General features: G+C 48.3%; 2 protein-coding genes across 3 annotated transcripts; one reads left to right on the top strand and one right to left on the bottom strand.

Annotated features, from left to right (window-relative positions):
• Positions 1-378: 378 nt before the first annotated feature.
• On the bottom strand, positions 379-14,397 carry TNFAIP1 (TNF alpha induced protein 1). Of its 2 annotated transcripts, none has more exons than XM_080984105.1 (7): positions 14,184-14,397; positions 9,689-10,047; positions 8,471-8,640; positions 7,362-7,451; positions 6,135-6,187; positions 4,814-5,009; positions 379-2,636 (listed from the first exon to the last, which is right to left on the bottom strand). In XM_080984105.1, the coding sequence occupies exons 2-7, from the start codon at positions 9,900-9,902 to the stop codon at positions 2,415-2,417; spliced, it is 945 nt and encodes a 314-aa protein (XP_080840231.1). In that variant the 5' UTR covers positions 9,903-10,047; positions 14,184-14,397; the 3' UTR covers positions 379-2,414. The 2 variants fall into 2 exon arrangements, with proteins under 2 accessions (XP_080840231.1, XP_080840232.1); XM_080984106.1 differs by lacking the exon at positions 14,184-14,397 and adding an exon at positions 12,891-13,457.
• A 1,313-nt stretch (positions 14,398-15,710) lies between these two features.
• Positions 15,711-23,195, top strand: IFT20 (intraflagellar transport 20). The gene is made up of 5 exons (XM_080983294.1): positions 15,711-15,822; positions 18,913-19,059; positions 19,322-19,407; positions 20,653-20,756; positions 22,684-23,195. Exons 2-5 carry the CDS (start codon positions 18,933-18,935, stop codon positions 22,763-22,765), a joined length of 399 nt encoding a protein of 132 aa, XP_080839420.1. The 5' UTR covers positions 15,711-15,822; positions 18,913-18,932; the 3' UTR covers positions 22,766-23,195.
• The last annotated feature ends 67 nt before the right edge of the window (positions 23,196-23,262 follow it).

Below are 23,262 nucleotides of genomic sequence, written 5' to 3'. Positions count from 1 at the left end.
GAAAATCATATTGGTAGCCGTTGCAGTGAGGCCTGCAACGTGTGTGTATAATATGTAAAATAATTAAATAAATTCATGCCCAGGTTCATGCCCAAGCAGAGAAATCTAGCACAGGCTTCAGAATCAAGCCTCAGTTTTAAAACACCATCCCAACCTCATGTTTCTAGCCCTCATGGATATTTAGAAAAACCTTGAATGTCTCCATGCCCTTCCTAGTCAGTTCCACAAGCAACAGCTGGGCAAGACCCACAGCTGCGAGGATATGGGATTCTTGTGCCTTTCTTAGTAGCTTGCACCTTCCCACAAAAATGTAAAAACATATATATAGATAAATCTTTCCATGATTGTATACAGGTTACAAGAAAAATTAGGCCTGTGTGATACAGAATATTGTTTATTTGTTCTGTGCCAGGAGCACACAGATGTCATGATCCGAGTTACCGGATATATAACCCATTGCACGTTCAGCCAAACATGGGTTAACCAGAAGCAGCAACTTACCTTGGGTGAAAATTAACCATCTAACCACCAAGGGTTAACAACTTGCTAACCGCTGCTACCAGTGACCCCACAAATTCTGGTCCAGCCTATACTTGTGGGGAAGGAGCCGTCCTCACTCCTACGCACCTCAAAGAACCTGCTAGCCTGGACCACGCAGGGGGAACCTTTTGGCCCTCGGGCTGAACTACAACTCCCATCATCCCAGGCCGCTGGCCACGCTTGCCGAGGCTGATGGAAGTTGCAGTTCCGCCACATCGGGAAGGGCAAAAGGTTCCCCACACCTGGCCTGGGCAGCCTGCAATGAGGTCTGATTAAACAGGGAGGTATAGAGCACAGCTAGCAGTCATCACAGAGAATTCAACTCATGTGCTCTTTGGCCGCTCCGCCAAGGGGTGGCCAGGATAGTGGTGTTTGCCAGATGTTCCAGACCACAACTCCCATCACCCACTGCTCCCATACAGTATGAACCAAGGCCTATCCAGGAAGCAGGGCCAATGGCCAGGGGCCAGTTGTGGTTCAGTAGCATGGGGCCAAAAGTGTTTCCCCCACCTGGCCTAATATCTCCCCTCCCCCACCATCCTTGCCTCCATCTCTCTCCTCCCCATTGCATACAACACTCATTGTGGTGTGGCTTCACTGCCACAAACACAATGCAGTATAAAAAATGTGATTGTTTTCCCCAAACTGAACTGATCGGCAATCGAGTAGGGCGTTGCCCCGCTGGCTTTTCACTGTATTTCTATAGTGAATCTGCACCTTGAGCAAACAGTATAATGGATATGTCCCTCCACCACTGCCACCAATGTGCACTTTGTCTCACTCTACAAGGGGTCGTTTCAGTCTCATGGCAAGAGCTGTCTCTCTCTCTCAGCAGTCCGCTATGAAGGGAGGAAAAGGGATGGAGGAGCAGGGTGTTGGAGGTAGAGAGGGTGGCCTCACCCACTTTGGGCCATGGCCTGCACCCCCCAACAAATCAACTCAAGAGTGAACATAACTCTGGAAAGCCAAAAACGGAGCTCCTGCCCTCTGATCTAATGATAGCAGATGTTTAGGACTAGAAACAGCACTTTGAGGCAGGCAAACTTGCACCCCCTCCCCATGTACAAAACGCGTAAGCTCCTCAACCGGTTTGCAGGGCAAAATCGAAAAAGGATGCATTTTGATACACCCCCGTTCCTCTTCTGCCTCTCCATCCCACCTCACCGGACACGCAATCCTTTCAGGACTGGGGTAGAAGGATGGGTTCACTTTTCACCAGAAACCAGTCCCAGTTGGCTTTCCCATTGTTCCTTGGCATTACGTAACAAAATATTTAAGTCAGGGTTCGGGGCTGAAATTCTTCCTGCTCTGGCAAAGGGCATTCTGTAACAGATGTGTGTAGTGTTTGCCCTACATAAGGAAAACTAGTGTTCGGCTTTCGCTCACCGTCCTCAGCACCTAGATTCTAAAAACCTAACAAACAACAAAAAAAGGGTTCTCCAAGCAGAGTCTGAGACTACCCAGCCCAAGATGGTTCCCCCCCTGGCAAGATCCACTCTCAGAGGGGAAGGAAGGAAACCGCAGCTTCTTTTCGAGCCAGAAATAAGTTGTTCAGCAGCTTCTAAAAGAGAAGCTAAGTCTCAGAAGAACAATTACAGCTGGTAAGGTTTTCGAAGCTGGCATTGTGGATTGAAGGCCTTTGGAGCACCTTGATCTGTACTGCCGGAATCAGAAGCCAAGCGGAGCTCCGGCACGATGAAGGAACGCCGGCTTGGGCGCAGGGCAGGAACCGTTCCGAGCACAGAATCGTTCTTGGGGAGGCAGGGTTGGAAGTAGTGGAGGTGGAGAGGACAGTTCCCCTGCTTCGAAGCCAGCCGGACCCTTGCGGAAAGGGCGTCATCCCTTGCGAGCTCCCCCCCCCGCACTGCGTGGACTTAGTGGCCTATCTGCCGGTCGTCGTACGTGCTGTAGCGCTTGACGTGGATGCGCCGGACGCGGTCGCGCAGCTCAAAGCTGCCGTCATCATCTTCGCTCTGGGAGGTCTGGGGGCGGCTCCGGCTGGTCGCCTCAAGCAGGGAGTTGTCGGGCACCCGGGGAGTCTCGTACAGCAGGACGTTCAGGGTCTCCTCGTAGATGCGGGCCTCGGGGAACTCAACCTGGAGGGAGAAAAGAGTTGAGGGGGTTACCGGGAGGAGCAAACGCACCAAAGATCACCCTTCTTTACTGACACTTGTGGAACGCTTTCCCCAGGGAGGCTTGCCAGGCACTCCTGTTACGTGTCTTCGAGCGTCAAGCAAGAACCTTCCCTTTTATCCACGCCTTTGGCTTTTTAGCTATGGCCTTTTAGAGTGAGTAGAATGCTTTCATGCATTATTATCATTTATTGAACCACAATACCTCAAGGACCGCCTCTTTCCATATGAACCTACTCAGACACCGAGATCGTCTTCTGAGGCCCTTCTTCATGTGTCTCCTTCACGAGAGGTCCAGAGGGTGGCAACACGAGAACAGGCCTTCTCTGCGGTGGCTCCCCATCTGTGGAATGCTCTCCCCAGGGAAGTTTGCCTGGCGCCTTCATTGTACACCTTTAGACGCCAGGCAAAAACGTTCCTTTTTAACCAGGCCTTTGGTTGATCTGATTTACATCCTATACCCTTTTAAATGTGGTGGGTTTTGGGGGGGGGGCTATTGGGTTGTTGTTTTTATTTTTATTATGTATTTTGTGGTTTTATATATTGATTTTATTCTGTGAACTGCGCTGAGATCCCCAGGTATAGGGCGGTATATAAATTCAGTAAATAATAATAATAATATACCGCCCTTCTGCCGTAGATCTCAGGACAGTCCACAGACCTAAAATACAAGATAAAAACACAGAATGCAAACAAGAACAAGAACAGAAAATAACCACCACCACCTATTTTAATGTATGGATTTTTAAAATATAAGCTGCTTTGACTTGCCATAGCAAAGAAAAAAAGCGACAAGCAAATTTAATAAATACTAATAACGGAGGCCAGAGGGAGTAAGTCCTCTCAGCTACTTCCCCCTGCCCTGCTGCTGAATCTTATTCAAGTAAATACAAGCCTAAGGGCTTAGTTACTTCCCCACCCCAGAATCCTCAGCTGCCTCCTTCGCTCCACTGCGCCAGACAGCAAGAGTGGAGCAGGGGTGCTGAGGGCAGGGAAAGAGGTTGTAGCTTCTGCCTCCGCCAAAGCGCCTTACACCCTTCGCCATAACTAGGAGCAGCAGAATCTCGCAAAAAGAAGGCCATCGCCGATCACAGTGACGAGATGGTTACATGCACAAAGATGGGAGGAAGTATTATTGCCTGCTATAGAAGAACAGCTGTTGGAATTAATGGATTTGGCTGAGATGGCCAAGTTGGCATGCTTAATTAAGAGAAAAATCACTGTTGACATTTATTAATGATTGGAAACCCATCAGGGGCTTTCTGCGCAATAAGGAAAATGAACTTGTGCAGTATCAGGTTTGAAGAGTAAAAAAACGGTTGGCTATGGAAAGTGGAAGAGTTGAATGTTGTTATGAATTAACAATTTTGGACAAATTTTTAAAGCTCATAGACAGAGAATTGGAAGTTTTCTCCTTTTATTCTTCTCTTATCTATTTTCTTTTAATTTTCATGTTTAAAAAGGCTTGATATTTGTTGCTTATTTCGGTATACTGCTTTTTTATGTTTATTTCTGTATACTGTTTTTTCAAGCTTTAATAAAAATTCAAGGAAAAAAACAACAAAAAAAGAAAGCACAAACATGTCAAATTGGAGCCCTCTCCCCGTCCCCAAGGACTGGTTAGTTTGACACTGGTGTGTGAAATTTGGCACCCTGCTCTGCTTTGTTGTTTCACATGCCACCCTCCCTGCTTCAGACTGTTGCAAGTCAAACGCAGTGGGGACAGTCAAAGCAAGAATGCCCAGAATTCCCTCGACTGCCTTTGGTCTATTGTTATTTTAACTTTTTGAAAGTTTTATATTACTGTTTTACATGTTTGTTGTTTTAGATTTTTTTATGTTTGCTTTTTACAATCAAGACGTGCACAAATCTTCTGAAATAAATTAATCTGGCAGGCCGCTGTGAGAACAGGAGGCTGGACTAGATGGGCCCCTTGGCCTGATCAGCAGCCTTGTCTTATGTTCTTATTGGATTATTAAGTTATATATGGTCCAATACGTGTGCTTTGATATTGGCTCTTTCCCTGGCCTACGGAGGCACCGTGAAATCCTCCCCTGAAATTTGCCCAGAAGAAGCCACACAGAAAGGGATGTCTGTGTTGATAGCCCCGCCCCCCAACAGAAACCACAAGGTTAAAATACCTTGGTTTGCTTCTTCTCCGTAGCGTAAACTATGGATGTGCAACAGACTTCGGCCAGCTTCCTCCCCTGACCGTAGAATGACCAGCAACAGATCTCATCCCCAATCACGTCTTTGATGAAGAGGACTCTCCCGTTGAAGCTGAGGGAGAGCTTATCGAACAATTCTATGTTCTTCAACAAATTGTCGTCGGAAGTGCTGAAAAAATGATTTTAAAAAAAGAGGAATGACGTATGTGGATCATGGGCTTGTGACAGGGCCTTTTTGGTGGCGGCTCCCCTGTTTGTGGAATGCCCTCCCTGGGGAGTTATGTCTCCCACCCTCGTTATTGACTTTCAGGAGGATGTTAAAAACATTCCTGTTTCCCCCAGGTGTTTGATGGCTGAAAGACACAGTTCCTGGCAACCCTGAAAGCACTGGTTGAATGTTTTAACTGTTATCGGAATGCTTTTTAAAGTTGCCATGATGTGTTTTCCACCCTGGGCTCATTTGCAAGGAAGGGCAGGATATAAATTGAGTAAATAACCATTTTTTCACATCTGGATTCTGCCTCGCCCCCCCCCCAAAAAGAGCTCAGAGGTCCCTCTGCCCATTTTAATCCTCACAATAACCCTTTCAGGTAGGTTGGGCTGAGAAGATGGGTGACTGACCCAAGGCTGCCTAGCAAGATTCACAGCTCAGTAGGTATTTGAACCTAGGGCTCCCTAGTTGGAAACTTCAACCCCATTACACGGTGCTAGTCTTCACATGCTCAACATCCCAAGCACAAGAACCCCGTCCTCACATTCTTTATCTGAAGGAGACCAAGTGAGCAGTGGAAGATCCGCTTGCCCCAGGTACTCAATAAGAACAGGCTGAGCGTTTCCAGTTAAAATAAAAATTAAAAAGAAAGAAAAGAATTGGTAACAGGGCAATGTATGGCCAAGACTGTAGGCAGCTGCTGCCAGTCAGAGTGGACAATGCTAGGACTGATGGGCAAATAAAATAAATAAGAAGCTGTTTATAGCAGATCAGACTATTAACTGCCTATCCTCCACGGTATTTTAAATTTAAATTGGGAGAGCTGTGCTGTTTTGTACAGCAATTAAATCAAACCTTTCCAAATATTAAAAAGAGAGAGAGGTTTGCTCCAGCTGAAACCAACATGGAATAAATATGAAATAAGCCCGGGTTCATTGTCCTTCACATTTACTACCAGAAACAATAAATTCAACACTGTGGGGAGGGTGTCAGATACTTCTCAAACTACCGTGAGATGCTGGACTAGATGGGCCACAGGCCTGATCCAGCAGCCTCATCTTAGGGAGACAGCAGAGACTTTACCTTGTGTAGGAATACTTGTTGTTGCTCCTGTTATACAGCAGCTTCACCACAGGCTGGAAGGAAGAGGGGAAGTGTCAGAAATATAGAGCTAGAAGGGACCACAAGGGTCATTCAGTCCAACCCCCTGCAATGCAGGAATCATTCGCCCAACGTGGGGCTCAAACCCACCACCCTGAGATTAAGTCTTGGGCTCTACAGACTGAGGAAGAAGACGGCTAGGTCACGCTGCTCAGTCAGGGCCTCTCCTGGGCAAAGGGGTCTCTGGTGAGCCCCCTTCGTGTGGCACTTTCTTGAGCCTATTTGTCAGTAGCAGCAGCAGCGGCAGCAAACACGCCCAAGGGCAGCCAGGAGGCTCCCTGTTTCTCCAGAAACAGTAAAAGGGAACCTTTTTTTGCCTTAGGGCCACATTCCCTCCTGGCTAACCTCCTGAGGGCCACATGCCAGTAGTGGGCGGGGCCAGAGGCAAAAGTAGGCAGGGCCACACATGAAAATATTGTCTTTGTGTAGTCCAGGGGTAGGCAAACTAAGGCCTGGGGGCCGGATGTGGCCCAATTGCCTTCTCAATCCAGCCTGCGGACGGTCCGGGAATCAGCGTGTTTTTACATGAGTAGAATGTGTCCTTTTATTTAAAATGCATCTCTGGGTTATTTGTGGGACATAGGAATTCGTTTCCCCCACAAAAAATATAGTCCGGCCCACTACATGGTCTGAGGGATGGTGGATCGGCCCAAAGCTGAAAAAGGTAGCTGACCCCTGGTGTAGGCGGTTAGTTTCAACACACACTGATGTGCCCCCTCCCTGTAGTGTCCTGCAAGGAGCATTTTTGGACCTCAACGACAGGTTCCAACCAGGAAAAAACATTTGGGGGTGTGAAGTAGGGGTGGTGAGGGATGTCTGGCCTGGCGGGAGCTCAGAGGGGTCCGGAGGGTGTCGTTTGGCTCTGGGGTCTGGGGTTCCTCACCCTTGGCTCCAGGGCACTGTCGAAAGTTAAAATGGTGGGGATCCTTTTGACCCTCTGGATGCTGCTGAACTACAACTCCCATCATCCTTGGCCACTGGCCATATGTGCTGAGGCTGATGGGAGCTGTGGTGCAGCAGCATAGTGTCAGTCTAGGGCTCCGCTCATGCCTCCTATCTCCCCTTTCTGGGTCTTCCTGGGGTACCCCAATCCACGAATTCCCCATCTCTGGAAATTCAAGAACAAGACCTGGAAGGAAAAGCACTCACTTTCATTGCGGATTCGATGAGCCTCTCCTCTTCTTTGGGTGACGTGATGACCGGGATGTTGCAGACGGGCTTGTACGAATCTTTCTTGTCCTGCAGAAGAGAATTGCAGGCACACAGGTGAGTGCAGGTTCGGTGTCCCCTTCTTTGGGGGACCACAGAATCGTAGAGTTGGAAGGGACTCCCCCCTAAAGGTCATCTAGCACAACATCTAGCAAGGCAGGAATCTTAACTTAAAAGCACCCAGGACAGATAAGCCTGCAAAACGCAAAAGTCAATACCCAGCCTGAAAACCACGCTAAGCACACTTGTGAGGGGATAAGAGTTTCAAAAGTTAGAACTCTCTAAGATCCAGTTGAAGGAGGTGGTTAAAAATGCACTTCACTGCCCTCCCCACACGGTTGCCGACTGTGTAAAACAGGTGTGGAGGAACCTATGCCCCTGCTGAACTACAACTCCCACCATCCCTGATCATTGGTCATGTTTGCAGGGGCTGATGGGAGCTGTAGTTTGGCAACAACTGGAGGGCCTAAGGTTCCCTGCAGCTGGTGTAAAAGAGGAATGGGGGACTGGGACTGCACCCACAGGTCTCTCACAATGTCGTTGGCCCTCAAAATCAGTGCAGGAGCTGGTCCACAGGGAGACAAAGGAAGTATTTGCAGGAGATATTTAGGACCTTAGGAAGCTGGCTTATACGGAGTCAGACTATTGATCCACCTAGTCTAGTACTGTCTACACTGACTGGCAGTGGCCCTCCAGGAGATGCTGGGGATTGACCCTGGGACCCAGGAGCTCTATGGCCCTTTCCCATGTCAAAGGCTGGGCAGCCATCTGTCAGGGCTGCTGCAGTTGGGGAATTCCTGCACTGAACAGATGGCTAGTAAGAGCTGTTCAACAGCTGAATGGTCTCCCTCGGGAGGTGATGGACTCTCCTTCCTTGGAGGTTTTTAAGCAGAGGTTGGATGGCCATCTGTCATGGAGGCTTTAGCTGAGATTTCTGCATTTCGGGGGGGGTGGACTAGATGACACCTGGGTGCCCCTTCCGACCCTACAGTTCTGTGATTCTATGACCTCCAAGGGTCCCCCTAACCCTACGCACATGCAGCTCTCACCTGCAGAGCAGCCTGGCAGAGGTCTACCAAGCCCTGGATGAGGTAATATTTGGCTTCAGCCATTAGCTCTTTGACCTCCTGCCGGTTCTTCGGCAGGGCAACCGTGTTGTCTCGGAGGTAACTTAAAACGGTCCCAAAATGCTTCCCGCAGCGGTCGATGAGGATCCAGCCTGTGAGAGCAGGAGAAGGTGAGAGAGCTGCAATCTGAGCTGGCATCAGGTAGGAGTGGAAGCTGATCAACAAGAGGCAAGAAAAAGCTTGCGCCCGCCCCAACCCTGGTTTAAATGGTTCTTCATTGTTATATTTATTTATACGCCACCTTTTCCCCTAACAGTACTCAAGGCTGCTTACAGATAATAAAAAACAACAACAGCTAAAAACACAGAAAAATACATCACTGGAAAATAAGTATGCGTCGACAGAATTCAGACTACAATGGTACCTCGGTTTATAAACTTAATCCGTTCCGGAAGTCCGTTCTTAAACCAAAACCATTCTTAAACCAAGGTGCACTTTCCCTAATGAGGCCTCCCACCGCCGGTGCTCTTCCACCACTCGGATTTCGTTCTTAGACCGAGTTAAGTTCACAAACCGGGACGCTACTTCCGGTTTTGTGGGGTTCGTAAACTGAACAGTTCTTAAACAAGGCTGTTCTAAAACCAAGGTACCACTGTATATACATATATATAATCTGTTTAAAAGCATACCAATAATTACAATAAAAACAGCACGGCACCAGCCCTTTCATTAAAAGCAGTTTCCAAAATCCTGTCGGTGCAATAAAGTCTTTACCTGCCGGCGGAAGGACAGCAAGGAGGGAGCCAGTCCGGCTTCTCTAGGCAGAGACTTTCAGAGTATGGGAGCAGCCACCGAGAAGCCCCTCTCCTGCATCCCCACGAAGCATGCCTGTGAGGGTAGCAGGACTGAGACAAGGGCCTTCACTGAAGAGCTCAAACCCCGGGCAGGTAGAATTTGTTGTATTCTGTTTTATTTGATGCTTTAATGTGTTGTAAACCATTTTTTAAATTTAAAATATAAAGCGGTATAGAAATGAAATGAACAATAATAACGCCAGTAATACTAAATCTCATTGCAAAAAAAAAAAGAAAGAAAGAAAGAAAAACTGCTTAAGACATTTCATTGTGGCAACCACAAGCTAGGTTTAGCTTTTGCACCCGAGCTTCTAACACTGGCTGCCAACACTGGCCCCTGGCTCACCTTCTTTGTCCGAAAGCACCTCCATCCTGCCGCTGAACATGGCCTTCAGCATGGTGTCGTGCCGCGTCAGCACCTGCACCGTGGTGTAGTAGAGGGACCCGCCGACATTGAGCCGCACGTACTTGTTGCCCAGGGTGCCACCTTTGAAGCCGCAGCCCTTGGGCTTGGCTCCTGGCGAGGGACAGGCGGCTGCCAGGCAGGTGTCTCCGGACATCTCCTTCTGCAAGTAGATGACAACTCTGCAGAGGGTGGGCTTGACCGACTCCGCCGTGGTTGTGGGGGGAGGTTGGAGAGCCACGAGGTCACTGGCTGGGCAAGGAGAGTATTCCCAGAAGCAGTTTGCCCCTGAAGCCAAGAAACTGAACAGAGAAAGGGAGAGGGAGAGAAACTTTATTTCTCTTTGCACAGGGAATACAAGCAAGACTCCGATAATTCTGATATGAGCCCACGCAGGTGCCAAGGTTTGGCTGGCTTAGTGACCTAGCTTTCTGGGCTCTATGGACAAGATTGTTATCTGTCCACAATCCTGGGAGCCAATATTAAAAGGTAGGTGGTGGCAGAACCCACCTATCAGTCGCCTGACATTATTATGGTGTCAGATGATTGACGGATGGGTTGCCAAGGCACTTCAGAAAATGCTCCCGCCTGGTTGCTACCAGCCATGGCCCACAAGGTTGAGGGAATCTGGGGCTCAGGTGAGGATGACCAGAGCTTGCCAGGAGAAATGTACAGAAGTTGATTGTCCCCAAGGGACCAACATCCCAAACCATTTGGGATGTTGCCGGTTAACAGCAGTGCCCTGAACGGAGGCTGGAAACGGAGGCACATCAGCCTCATTCCATGCAGCACTTGCAAAAAGCAATGACTGCAAGAGGACGAGGCTCGGAAAAGTGCAGACAATGCTTGTTGAGTTCTCCAAAGGCAAAGCTTCCTAGCAGGGCATCATTCTTAAGCCTTATCCAACAGCCATCTAGAACATTTGCTAAAGCCAGGTTTCTCACGAAACCAAGTTGCTAGTCCTTGTGATTACAATGAGGGCAATGAACCCACTAGCTCCAAGTTCCCAGGCTGGCTGTTGAAAGCCCTACCGCTCAATAATAGGACAGTGTGGTCTCACCAGCAGAGAATGTAAGAAGAGGGCAGAGGAATCGGTGCCCCAGAAATCTCCATGTATTTGTTGCCCAGTTGCCCAGGGACTGCAGAGCTGATGGGCAGCACATTCTGGGTTCTGCCATCAGCCAGGGGTCTAATTGCCACTGGGTGGCTGAAACCCCAGAGGAAGAGCAGTTCAAGCCCATCCAGTGGCCAAGCAACAGCAGCAACAGCAACAGCAACAGCAGGGAGCTAGCTTCCCCTCTTCCCACCAGAAGGAGCACTGATAAGAACTTTCTGCCTAAGAACCAGCACTTGCGTTTGCTTTCCACCTCCTCCAGCCCAATCCCTTTTCCTTTTGTGCTGAGTCTCTGGGATTGGAAGCCTGAGGGGCAGCAGCCCTTTTCAGGAGAGCAAAATTATTTTAAACAAATAAAATAAAACAATACTTTGAATAAAAACCTTACAGGGGTGCCGTAAGGACAAACTGAGATGTGTAATACCTAAGCAGCTGCAAAAAGTTTTATAAAAGCTGGTGCTAAGCAAAGGGGGAAAGGTACCTGCCTTTTCTAAGCTGCATTGGTGCAGAGCACCAGCCAGCCGGCAGATCAGTAAACTGCCGTCTGGATGAGACCAAAGTCCGCAAACTCAATCCACGCATCTCCAAACAGCGGCAGGAACCTGGGGCCCCTTCCCAGCCTTCCAGGATGACGTAATGGGCCTGACTCAAGACTGTCCCACACAATAGAAGCATTTCCTCTGCTTCCCCTAGTCCTCCAGTGCATTTTTGCATTTGTGACACACACACACACAAACTGGAAATGACCGAAGGCTTAACAAGCTTCTATTTCCAGCAGCCCCGTTTCCATATCCAAGCGTGGCATGCAGATGGCATTTGGGAAAGGGCATGAGAAGCCTGCTGTAACGAGAACGGCCACGGAAATATTCGATTGCAAGGGAATGCAGAGATAAGTGACCTTTGGGAGAATGCAGTGGTTATAATAAACAGTCTGTGTGCTGTGTCCTCCAGCAAACTGAGTCATGAGTGGGTCCACGGGCCAATAATGCAATTACACAGCCCAACACCGGACATTCCTCTTATGAGCCCAGGAAGTTGCTTTGTACAGAGGTAGACCCCTGGTCCATCTAGCACAGTATTGTCTACACTGACTGGCAGTGGCTCTCCAGAGTTACAATCCCTATTGGGGATTGAACCTGAGGCCTTCTGCATGCAAAGCAGGTGTCCTGTCACTGAGCTGTGGTCCTTTCCCTAAAAATAAAAGAAGAGTCTAGTTCTCATGCTTCTGGATAAAGGAATGAAATAAGTAAGCATTGCATTGAGATGCTTGACATATCTAAGAGCTGACGTAGTTGGTACAGAACAGGCATAGGCAAACTCGGCCCTCCAGATGTTTTGGGACTACAATTCCCATAATCCCTGACCACTGGTCCTGTTAGCCAGGGATCATGGGAGTTGTAGTCCCAAAACATCTGGAGGGCCCAGTTTGCCTATGCCTGGTACAGAACATATTGATATGTAGATTTTAAATATTAGGCTTCAGCCTTCTGACCCAACATCACCCTCCCCTGAGGAGAAAGAATCTCAGCCAAGGCAGCAAGGAAGGCAAAAATTCTAAACCAATAGTAACTTCATTCACCAAGTGCCAAATGCTCATGTAGGAAAAACAGAACAAAACCAGGCTTCATATCACACACCCATGTTGAAAAGGGAAATCGGAACCTTTCAAACTTTCTACACACCGGATTTTCCCATTCTGCATTGTTGCCTATTTACTTAACTATCACTGACCCATTCATTCATGTGATTTAATGAATGGCTGAAGGGGAGGGGGAGATGTAAGGCTAACACTGTAAAAAAGGTCAGTCGGTGGAGGGAGCGTTGGGAAGAACCAAGGGGGTAATGGTTACAGGCTGCAGGAAAAGAAAACTTTAAAAAGAAAATTAATTAAATCAGGGATGGGGGTGTTTTTTAAGTCAAGGGCCACATCCCCATGTGGGCAATCCTCAGAAGTCCACATGGCAGCGTGGGAGGGCCCAGATGCAAAAGTTGGAGGAGCAAGTAATGTAAATTTGTGCTGTGTGCACACACCCCTCTCTTTATCCTCCAGTCAGGGGAGAAAGAGGCATTCCTCAAGGACACACCCCCCAGCCCAGCAAAAACACTTAAGAGTTGGGGGTGAAGCAGGCCTGGTGGAGGATGCAGCCCCAACAAAGTTTCAAGGGCCAGAAAGAGAGGCCTGGAGGGTCACAGATAGATCCCAGGGCTGAGGTTTACAAGTTTAAAAAAACGGAGGTCAGGGAGTGGGAATGAACTGCAGGAAGGTGCCCAAATGCAAAATTTCTTCATCATGATGGTTTCAAAAGGGAGGGTGAATGGCAGGTCTTCTTTCTCTCCAGCGCTCCATATTTATTTGGCCCTCTTGCAGGCCGGTAACAGCCAGCAGAAATCCAACAGGTGCGGCTTCCCCGACCTCTCTCAGCCACGCTGTGGGATTTCTATCGACCCCAGCTCTGCAGCCACCCGGCTCTCTTGCTGGTTTAAACAGCCAGCAGGAAAGAAACCGGTGTCACCTATCTCTATCAGCGCAGCACCTGTGGAACTTCCTGCTCCCACTTTGTTTGTTGTTGTTGTTTAGTCGTTTAGCCGTGTCCAACACTTCGTGACCCCATGGACCAGAGCACGCCAGGCACTCCTGTCTTCCACTGCCTCCCGCAGTTTGGTCAAACTCATGCTGGTTGCTTCAAGAACACTGTCCAACCATCTCGTCCTCTGTCCTCCCCTTCTCCTTGTGCCCTCCATCTTTCCCAACATCAGGGTATTTTCCAGGGAGTCTTCTTTTCTCATGAGGTGGCCAAAGTACTGGAGCCTCAGCTTCAGGATCTGTCCTTCCAGTGAGCACTCAGGGCTGATTTCCTTAAGAATAGAAAGGTTTGATCTTCTTGCAGTCCATGGGACTCTCAAGAGTCTCCTCCAGCACCATAATTCAAAAGCATCAATTCTTCAGCGCTCAGCCTTCTTTATGGTCCAGCTCTCACTTCCATACATCACTACTGGGAAAATCATAGCTTTAACTATACTTACCCCTTACTCACTTACCCCTGTTTAAAGGAGCAACCACGCAGGAGAAAGCAGCCATTCTTTATTTCCGCCTCCCCAAATATTTACCTCCCTTTTCCTCCACGGCTGACCTACTTCTGACCGCCCCCCCCCCGCGTTCCAACAGCCAATCAGCTCTCTCGCCCAAATTTACTCACCCACCAGCCAACTTTCCGCCCTCCCGCCCCATTTCCTCGCCCGCTAAACGCAAACACAACGCCACTTTCTCAAGTGGGCCCGCCCGCCTCCCCACTGGCCCCTCCAACCCCCGGCTGTTTACCTTACCCGACTCGCGAGGCAACCGGCGCTGCTGCTCCAACTAAGGCCTCCGCCTCGCACCGGGAGGCGGCGGGATCTGAGCAGAACCGGCTGCGAGCGAAACCAGCCAGCCGGCGCGCCCCTCAAGCTTCCCAGACCCGGCCGAAAGGCGGAGCTCAGGAACGAGCAGCTCCAGCCACAAGCCGCCCTTCCCAGTCAGGCGCCTCGGCCTACAAATCCCAGCGTGCAACGCGCGCCGACAGCCGCCCGCAGACGGGACTACGTTTCCCAGCATGCACTGCCCATTTTGCCCCCCCCGTCCATCGCCAGGCAAAAGCTTTGAGTCCAGAGCTGTCGATCGCCTTTAATTTTTTTTTTTAAAAAGACCAAAGTAGTAGACTATGAAACACCCCACGCGGGGTGTTCATAAATGTGCAATTATTTGAGGTTTGTTTCTGATGCAAGGGACAAGCATGATTTTAAACAGTTTAAAATCAGGAGTGGGGAGCCTTGTTCATCTCAGGGGCCGCCATGGCAGTAGCCAGGATTTATATTTTAATTAGGAGGGGGGTATAATCTTAAGTTTTCTTGGCAGGGATACTGGAGTGGCTTGCCGGTTCCTCCTCCAGGTGGATCACGTTTGGTCAAAACTCTCCACTATGACCTGTTCTTCTTGGGTGCCCTGCTCGGCATAGTTCATAGCTTCTCTGAGTTATTCAAGCCCCTTCGCCACGGCAAGGAAGTGATCCATGAAGGAGAAGGGGACGACAGAGGAGGAGATGGTTGGACAGTGCTCTCAAAGCTACCAGCATGAGTTTGACCAAACTGCGGGAGGCAGTGGAAGACAGGAGTGCCTGGCGTGCTCTGGTCCATGGGGTCACGAAGAGTCGGACACGACTAAATGACTAAACAACAAGAATCTTAAGTATTTTAAGTTGTTAAATATTTTAAGTATTTTATTGATTTACTTGGTCGGGAAGGCAATTGCACCCGCTTCCCCCCTTGGCTAATAATAATAACAACAGCAAATGGTGTTAGCCGCCCTGAGCCGGGTCTTAGCTGGGGAGGGCGGGGTATAAATAAAATTTATTATTATTATTATTATTGGCCAAGGGGGGAAGCGGGTGCAATTGCCTTCCCGACCAAGTAAATCAATAAAATACTTAAAATATTTAACTTAAAATACTTAAGATTCTACCCCGTCCCCCAATTAAAACAAAAATCCTGGCTACTCCCATGGCGACCCCTGAGATGAACAAGGCTCCCCACTCCTGGTTTTAAACTGCTTAAAATCATGCTTGTCCCTTGCATCAGAAACAAACCTCAAATAATTGCACATTTATGAGAGCGTCGCGTGTATAAAGTATAAAACAATTGATTAAAATACAATGGTTCCCCGTTTCTCTGTAGACGTCTCTGGCGCCATCCCTCGCGCTCCCCCTCCTTGCTTTTGGATGCTTCCTAGGGAAACTACACTTCCCGGGATGCCTTCTCTCTCCTCAATTCCCCCGCCTCGCTAAGTGGTACGTTCCTTGTGGGCGGGGCGGCAGGAGGCGGAGCCAGTGGCGGCGGCTGCTGCTGCTGTCGCCGTGGCAGCGGAAGGCCGCGCTGGAGGAGGGAGGGAGGGGCAGCCGGGAGCCACCTGGCGCGTCCGCAGGGGCTGCAGGTGAGCCGGGCGACGGGGACCCCATAGGGGTGGCATTGGGAGGCGGGGCGAAGAGGGTGGCAGGCAGGCAGGTAGCCCATGCCTCTACGTGCCAGTTGCTGGGAGAACAGCAGGCAGCCCGTCCGCCAGGGCTGCTTGTCTGCCTTTGTGCCCATCCTCGTGGGCTTCCCTGGGGCACCTGCCTTGCTTGGCCAGCAGGCGATGGGGCCTCGGGTGGCGCTTGGGGTGGAATATGATGCTCGCCTTTAGCAGCTGCAGTAGCTAGAGACGAGCCTCCCTGTTCAGGGGCAGTCTGTCTCACGGGACCAGCTGGTTATCTCCCGCTTGGACTACTGCAATGCGCTCTGCGTGGGGCTACCTTGGAAGGTGACCCGGAAACTACAACTAATCCAGAATGCGGCAGCTAGACTGGTGACTGGGAGCAGCCGCCGAGACCACATAACACCGGTCTTGAAAGACCTACATTGGCTCCCAGTACGTTTCCGAGCACAATTCAAAGTGTTGGTGCTGACCTTTAAAGCCCGAAACAGCCTCAGTCCAGTATATCTGAAGGAGCGTCTCTACCCCCATCGTTCAGGTCCAGTGCCGAGGGTCTTCTGGCGGTTCCCTCACAGCGAGAAGCCAAGTTACAGGGAACCAGGCGGAGGGCCTTCTTGGTAGTGGCGCCCTCCCTGTGGAATGCCCTCCCATCAGATGTCAAAGAGGACAACAACTACCAGACTTTTAGAAGACATCTGAAGGCAGCCCTGTTTAGGGAAGCTTTTAATGTTTGATGTATTACAGTATTTTAATATTTTTTTGGAAGCCACCCAGAGTGGCTGGGGAAGCCCAGCCAGATGGGTGGGGTATAAAGAATAAATTATTATTATTATTACTATTTTGGGGTGGCTTTTTTTGTGTGGGCTTCCGATTGCCAAAGGGTTGGCCACTGTGACGGAACAGGATGCCGGGCTAGGTGGTCCGGGGAAGTTGGCTTTGTAGGAAGGGTTAGGTTGGGTCACAGCCATAGGTGGGAATAATGGGAGCATCCATGTTCAGGGGGAGTGGACCACTGGCTAGAGCTGTGAATCAGCTGTTTGGCAAGGCTGCCCAAGTGTGTTTTATCATCAGTAGAAACACAATAGAGCTGAGCTGTAAAAGGAAGGTTTCATCAGCTGGCAATTTGTGTGTGTTTTTAAAGAGTTGTCTTGATTTTATTCAACCTCTTCTTATGATTTGTTTTGTATTGTAACCTTGAGATGTGGTCCAAGAATACTTTAATAAAGTAAAGACACTCCCTCCCATCCTTCTAAACACATAAAAGTTTTGACGCTCCCTGCCACAAGGCTGGCTTCTATTTATTTATGTTATTTATTTCCCATAAATATGCATAAATACATAGCCAAAGAGGTGTCCCTTTGGAGGGAGTTCCACAGGTGCCACCAAAAATAGCTTCCTTCCTCCCCTGCTAGGCAGCAACATCTACAGAGCTAAAGGTTCCCCATATTTATCTGAATGGCAGATGAATGATAGGCCTTCGTTACAGTTGTTAAATTGAGTTTAAAACCACATCCTGACTGGTGAAGTGGGTCTCGGCCCTGGAAAAATGTGGCAAAAATATTCTCAGAGTGGCTAGGAAGTGTAATCTCTGTGAGAGGACTAGGCATCACCAAACAACTCCTTACCAAACTACAGTTTCCACGATCCTTTGGAGGAAGGCACAACTTTTAAAGTGGGGTGATACTGTTTTAACTGTATAGTATAGATGAGGCCTTACTCAGGGCTTTATATGCCAATAGCACGGCCTTATCCTTCACCTGATAGCGCATTGGCAGTTCTTTCAGCAGAGTTGTTATGTGCTGTCAATAAGGCACCCCCTTCAACAGTCTTGCTGATCCATTCTGCATTGGCTGCGGCTTCTGAACCAACCTTAAGGGAAGCTCCACACAGAGTACATAAGGATATACAGTGGTGCCCCGCAAGACGAATGCCTCGCAAGACGGAAAACCCGCTAGACGAAAGGGTTTTCCGTTTTTGAGTTGCTTCGCAGGATGAATTTCCCTATGGGCTTGCTTCTCAAGACGAAAATGTCTTGCGAGTCTTGAGATTTTCCCCCCGCTTCCCCCCCTTTTTCTAAGCCGCTAATAGCCTTTTAGCAGCTAAGCCGCTAAGCCGCTAAGCCTTTAATAGCCGCTAAACCGCTAATAGCGCTAATCCGCTAAGCCGCTAATAGGGTTGCTTCGCAAGACGAAAAAACCGCTAGACGAAGACACTCGCGGAACGGATTAATTTCGTCTTGCGAGGCACCACTGTATTGAAATAAGGAAATGGGCGACAAGCCCAATAGGAGTATAGCATCTAGATCAAGAGAAGTAATAGTGCCACTGTATTCTTCTCTGGTCAGACCTCACCTGGAGTACTGTGTCCAGTTCTGGGCACCACAATTCAAGAAGGACACTGACAAACTGGAACGTGTCCAGAGGAGGGCAACCAAAATGGTCAAAGGCCTGGAAACGATGCCTTATGAGGAACGGCTAAGGGAGCTGGGCATGTTTAGCCTGGAGAAGAGGAGGTTAAGGGGTGATATGATAGCCATGTTCAAATATATAAAAGGATGTCACATAGAGGAGGGAGAAAGGTTGTTTTCTGCTGCTCCAGAGAAGCGGACACGGAGCAATGGATCCAAACTACAAGAAAGAAGATTCCACCTAAACATTAGGAAGAACTTCCTGACAGTAAGAGCTGTTCGACAGTGGAATTTGCTGCCAAGGAGTGTGGTGGAGTCTCCTTCTTTGGAGGTCTTTAAGCAGAGGCTTGACAACCATATGTCAGGAGTGCTGTGATGGTGTTTCCTGCTTGGCAGGGGGTTGGACTCGATGGCCCTTGTGGTCTCTTCCAACTCTATGATTCTATGATTCTATGATTCTAAGCCTATTGGGAACCCAAGCATCAAAGCTTATTGGGAACCCAAGCATCAAAGCCTATTAGGAGCCCAAGCATCAAAGCCTATTAGGAACCCAAGCATCCCAATATCGAGGGATACAATCTCTTTCTTTTTCCCTTCTCTCCTTTTTAAAAAAAATGTTTCTTGTATTTGGTTATTTTGCACAGAAGCCTAAAAAGGATCCATCATGGCCAAAGATATCCTAGGCGAAGCAGGCTTTCACTTTGACGAACTGAACAAACTGAGGGTTTTGGACCCGGAGGTGTCCCAGCAAACGATTGAGCTGAAAGAAGAATGCAAAGTATTTGTAGACAGTAAGTTCCCTCTCTGCCGAGCACAGGCCTACATCTGTCACTCTTTTGGGCAACATTCATGTTTGGTCAAAGGGCTGGTTCACACACATTGCTTGACTGTTCACTGCTTGGAATGTCTCCTGTTTACTGGTGAATTCTGGTTCAGAAATCAAGAACAGCCATTAGCAATGACAGCATCTTCCTAACTTGCCTATGTTTGCTTAATAACCGTGGTGGGAGAGAGAGAACCTTGGTCTTGATTGTTTCTGTTCCTCCTTTCCAGAAATTGCAGAATTTAAGAAAATAGTGGGCAGCCTCATCGAACTGGTAGATCAGCTAGCAAAAGCAACCGAAAATGAGAAGATTAAGGTAACCTGACGGGGCAAAGTGACGAGCCTGTGTTTTTTCTCTCTACTCCAGACGTCAGAATAAGTAGGCTAGCCCTTTGTTGCATGCGCCTTTTCTCCAGTAATTTTTTGTTCCCCAACAGACATGCAGCATCGTGCGACTATTGTTAAAACTGGACAGTAGCTGGGTTTCCCGGTTGGGAATTATCCAAGGCCCTTTTGAAGCACAGATTCATAACTGAAGAGGAGGCTTTCCCTCTTGAGAGAGCAAGAAGAGGATACCTCTCTTGAGATGATGCCTTCTGCTGATGCCTTCTGCAAGACATGCATTGTTTAAAAACCAGTTACCGTTTATTATTATTATTATTCAGAGCATTTATTTTCTCCTATGCACATTTCATTGAGTGACGTGGGTGGCGCTGTGGGTTAAACCACTGAGCCTAGGACTTGCCGATCAGAAGGTCAGTGGTTCAAATCCCCGCAACGGGGTGAGCTCCCATTGCTCGGTCCCAGCTCCTGCCAACCTAGCAGTTCAAAAGCACGTCAAAGTGCAAGTAGATAAATAGGTACAGCTCCAGCGGGAAGGTAAACGGCGTTTCCGTGTGCTGCTCTGGTTTGCCAGAAGCAGCTTAGTCATGCTGGCCACATGACCTGGAAGCTGTATGCCGGCTCCCTTGGCCGAGAAAGCGAGATGAGCGCCGCAACCCCAGAGTCGGCCACGACTGGACCTAAATGGTCAGGGGTCCCTTTACCTTTACATTTGACTGATGAAGTGAGGAACGTACGATTGCGTCAATACAATTTCGGGTGATGGCCCTGCTATTTTCAAATCACAGAATCGTAGAATTGTAGAGTTGGCAGGGACCACGAAGGTCCTCTAGCCCAACCCGCTGCAATGCAGGAATCTTTTGCCCAACATGGGGCTCGAACCCACAACCCTGAGATTAAGAGTCTCTTGCTGTGCTGGCTGAGAGACTTACAAGTCCGTGGCTGGCAAACATCTTCTGAAAGGGTGCTTGGTTGTGATCGCAGGAAGGCGTCATCCAAGTGGGGTATGTGCAAAGACACTTTAAAAAAGTTTTCTCCACCTGCAATATATGTGCAGATTAAAAGCAACCACTTCTTTAATCCATTGAAGCTCCATTCATTGTAGGTAAGATTTATTTCATTGCGTCGCATCACTAAGAATCAGTCCCCCCTCCACCCCAAATTGGAGGGCTGCTAAGGTGCTCCGGGATCGCCCAGAATAAAATTCCTCTTTCCGCAGGCAATTGGCGCCCGCAACTTGCTGAAGTCCATAGCGAAGCAAAGAGAAGCCCAGCAGCAGCAGCTTCAGGCGCTGATAGCCGAGAAGACAACACAGCTGGAAAGGTGCAAAAAGAAAAGGGATACAGGAAAGCTTTCCCCCATCTCTCATAACACCAGAACCCATGGACCGCCAAAGAAGCTGAATGTCGGAAGAATCAGGACAGACAAAATACTATTTCACACAGCGCAGAGTTAAACTATGGCACGTCCTCCCATAAGAGCCAGTGGTGGTGGAGGAGGAGGAGGAGAATAATAATAATAATAATAATAATAATAATAATAATAATAATTTATTATTTATACCCCGCCCATCTGGCTGGGTTTCCCCAGCCACTCTGGGCGGCTTCCAACAAAATATTAAAATACAATAGTGCGTCAAACATTAAAAGCTTCCCTAAACAGGGCTGCCTTCAGATGTCTTCTAAAAGTCTGGTAGTTGTTTTTCTCTTTGACATCTTATTGGAGGGCGTTCCACAGGGCGGGTGCCACTACCAAGAAGGACCTCTGCCTGGTTCCCTGTAACTTTGCTTCTCGCAGCGAGGGAACTGCCAGAAGGCCCTCGGCGCTGGACCTCAGCCAGTCATAGAATCATAGAGTTGGAACGGACCCTGAGCAAGTCCAACCCCCCTGCAATGCAGGAACATGCAGATGTCCCATAAAGGGATTCAGCCTTGGCGTTATCAGCACCACTCTCTAGCCAACTGAACTGTCATGTCTCTTTGAATGTTTTTACTTTGTGGGCGGCAAAAATGAGAGCATCTTGTGAGGCACCTTTGAGGCGAAGATGGAGTCCTGCCACTACCTGCACAATAAATAAGCACAAATCGATACAAATAGTATTTATATTATATATAGAGAGAAAAAAGATCAAGAGCTTGACAGCTGCAGAAACGCATACAGAATCCTTCAAAACAAGGAATACTGTCAACAACCTGCTGCAGATCACTGGTTGTTGTTTTTTTTAAGTCCCTTTTTCAAGTTCATGCAACTGACTGACAGCTTCTAATTCCCCGGGGTGTTTTTTTGGGGGGGGGGGTGTCAATCAGCAGGGAGTTCCAAAGGTGCTGCTACACTAAAAGATCTATTTCTTGCACTGCCGTAACAAGTGTTATTTGGCATCTGTAGCCATGCCAGTTCTGCAGATCGAAATGGTCAAGTGGGCATACAGGGGATGAAGTAATCTAGCCCCACGTTCATGCAATTGCCTGGTGGTTTCTAATTCCGGCTGAAATCTGAGAAAAACCAAACTTGGGAAGGGAGCTTTTAACCTGTGATCTGTAGCAGGTGGCCAACAGTATTCCTTATCTGGGGAATGCTTTTGCTTATGCTTGTAAAACTCTGATCCCTCCTTTTGTGTTCATATAGTAAGAGATACTGTTTGGATGTATTTGAGTCTTGCTTATTACACACTTTCGAAGCTGAAAGCCCTTCATGGCAAAAGCAGAGAGCCCGGGTGCCTAATCTGCAGCCTTCCAGGCACTGCTGAACTACAACTCCCATCATTCCTGGCATGCATGGCCAATAGCCAGGGTTGGGAGGGAGGTTGCAGTTCAGCAACATCCCTCCTCACCTGTCCTTGTTCATCAGGAGCTTGGCAAAAAGGGCAAGCTTTTACCTTGTGCCAAGGAAGAGGTTGGTGAAGATGCCAGGTGGGCCTCATTGGAGAGAGTCTTCCACAGATGTGGAGCCCCAACTGAAGAGGGATTTCTCCTATAGCGCCATTCTTGAAACCTTCCCCAAAGAAGGAAAATAGATCTGGTCATTGAGCACACTGATTCAGACTGACGGAAAGCTGCCAAGGCTGTTCTCGTTGTGTAAAGCAAAATCTGGAAGGTCAAAAGTTAGCGAGTCCTGACTAGAGCCCACTTTTTCAGACATGCTACGTGGGCAATTCCTGTCATCTCTTGACCCTTCAGCCATTTTGGCCAGCCGTGGCTAATTGGACTCAGAAGACGGCCGAGCTAACACATTTGCTTTGCTTTTTCTCCAGGTACCGCATCGAATATCAAACGCTGTGTAAAATAGAAGCGGACCAGAACGAATTCATCGACCAATTCATTTTCCAGAAGTAGAGAGAGAGAGAATGAGAGAGAGAATTTATGACCAGCACCAAACACACTGGGAAATCTTGAACCATTCCTATAGTCTAATGGGGGGTTTTTAGGGGGGGGGGAATGGGAGGGGGCAATTTTGACCTTTTTATTTTTTGAATTGACCAAGATCACCTCTCAAAAACAAAACAAAAAAAGTTTAGATCTTAAATACTCTTTTGGACTTACTTTAGGTCTGGCAATAAGATATTTCTAAAAGGTATTTAGGGACAGCTACAGCTATTGTATTTTTGAAGATTTTTTAAAAATGGCCAGTCATTTATAAAGTCATCAGACTGTTCTGTGTTTTACACAACTTCCCATTGTTCTTTTTTTTTTTTTGGTTTTTATAAAAAAAGCCCTGTAAAATACCTTCAAGGAAATCAGGAAATAAATTATTGTTTTTAAAGACGCCTCATTTCCTTTTTAAGTTGCCCTTAGTACATTTGGGTGTGGGCTGGAAACATGATTGGGAGAGC

Source organism: Podarcis pityusensis (assembly GCF_964106645.2).
Source record: "Podarcis pityusensis genome assembly, chromosome: 15".
NCBI lineage: Eukaryota > Metazoa > Chordata > Lepidosauria > Squamata > Lacertidae > Podarcis > Podarcis pityusensis.
This window is presented reverse-complemented; position numbering and strand designations above follow the sequence as displayed.

What these genes read in the sequence shown, in the direction of transcription:
- IFT20 (XM_080983294.1), top strand. Translation starts at nt 18,933, where the DNA reads ATGGCCAAAGATATCCTAGGCGAAGCAGGCTTTCACTTTGACGAACTG. An exon ending in ATGCAAAGTATTTGTAGACA is followed by an intron (nt 19,060 to 19,321) that starts GTAAGTTCCCTC and finishes CCTCCTTTCCAG; the next exon opens with AAATTGCAGAATTTAAGAAA. An exon ending in CCGAAAATGAGAAGATTAAG is followed by an intron (nt 19,408 to 20,652) that starts GTAACCTGACGG and finishes CTCTTTCCGCAG; the next exon opens with GCAATTGGCGCCCGCAACTT.
- TNFAIP1 (XM_080984105.1), bottom strand. Translation starts at nt 9,902, where the DNA reads ATGTCCGGAGACACCTGCCTGGCAGCCGCCTGTCCCTCGCCAGGAGCC. An exon ending in GGTGCTTTCGGACAAAGAAG is followed by an intron (nt 8,641 to 9,688) that starts GTGAGCCAGGGG and finishes CTGCTCTCACAG; the next exon opens with GCTGGATCCTCATCGACCGC. An exon ending in TCTGCCAGGCTGCTCTGCAG is followed by an intron (nt 7,452 to 8,470) that starts GTGAGAGCTGCA and finishes TCTCTTCTGCAG; the next exon opens with GACAAGAAAGATTCGTACAA.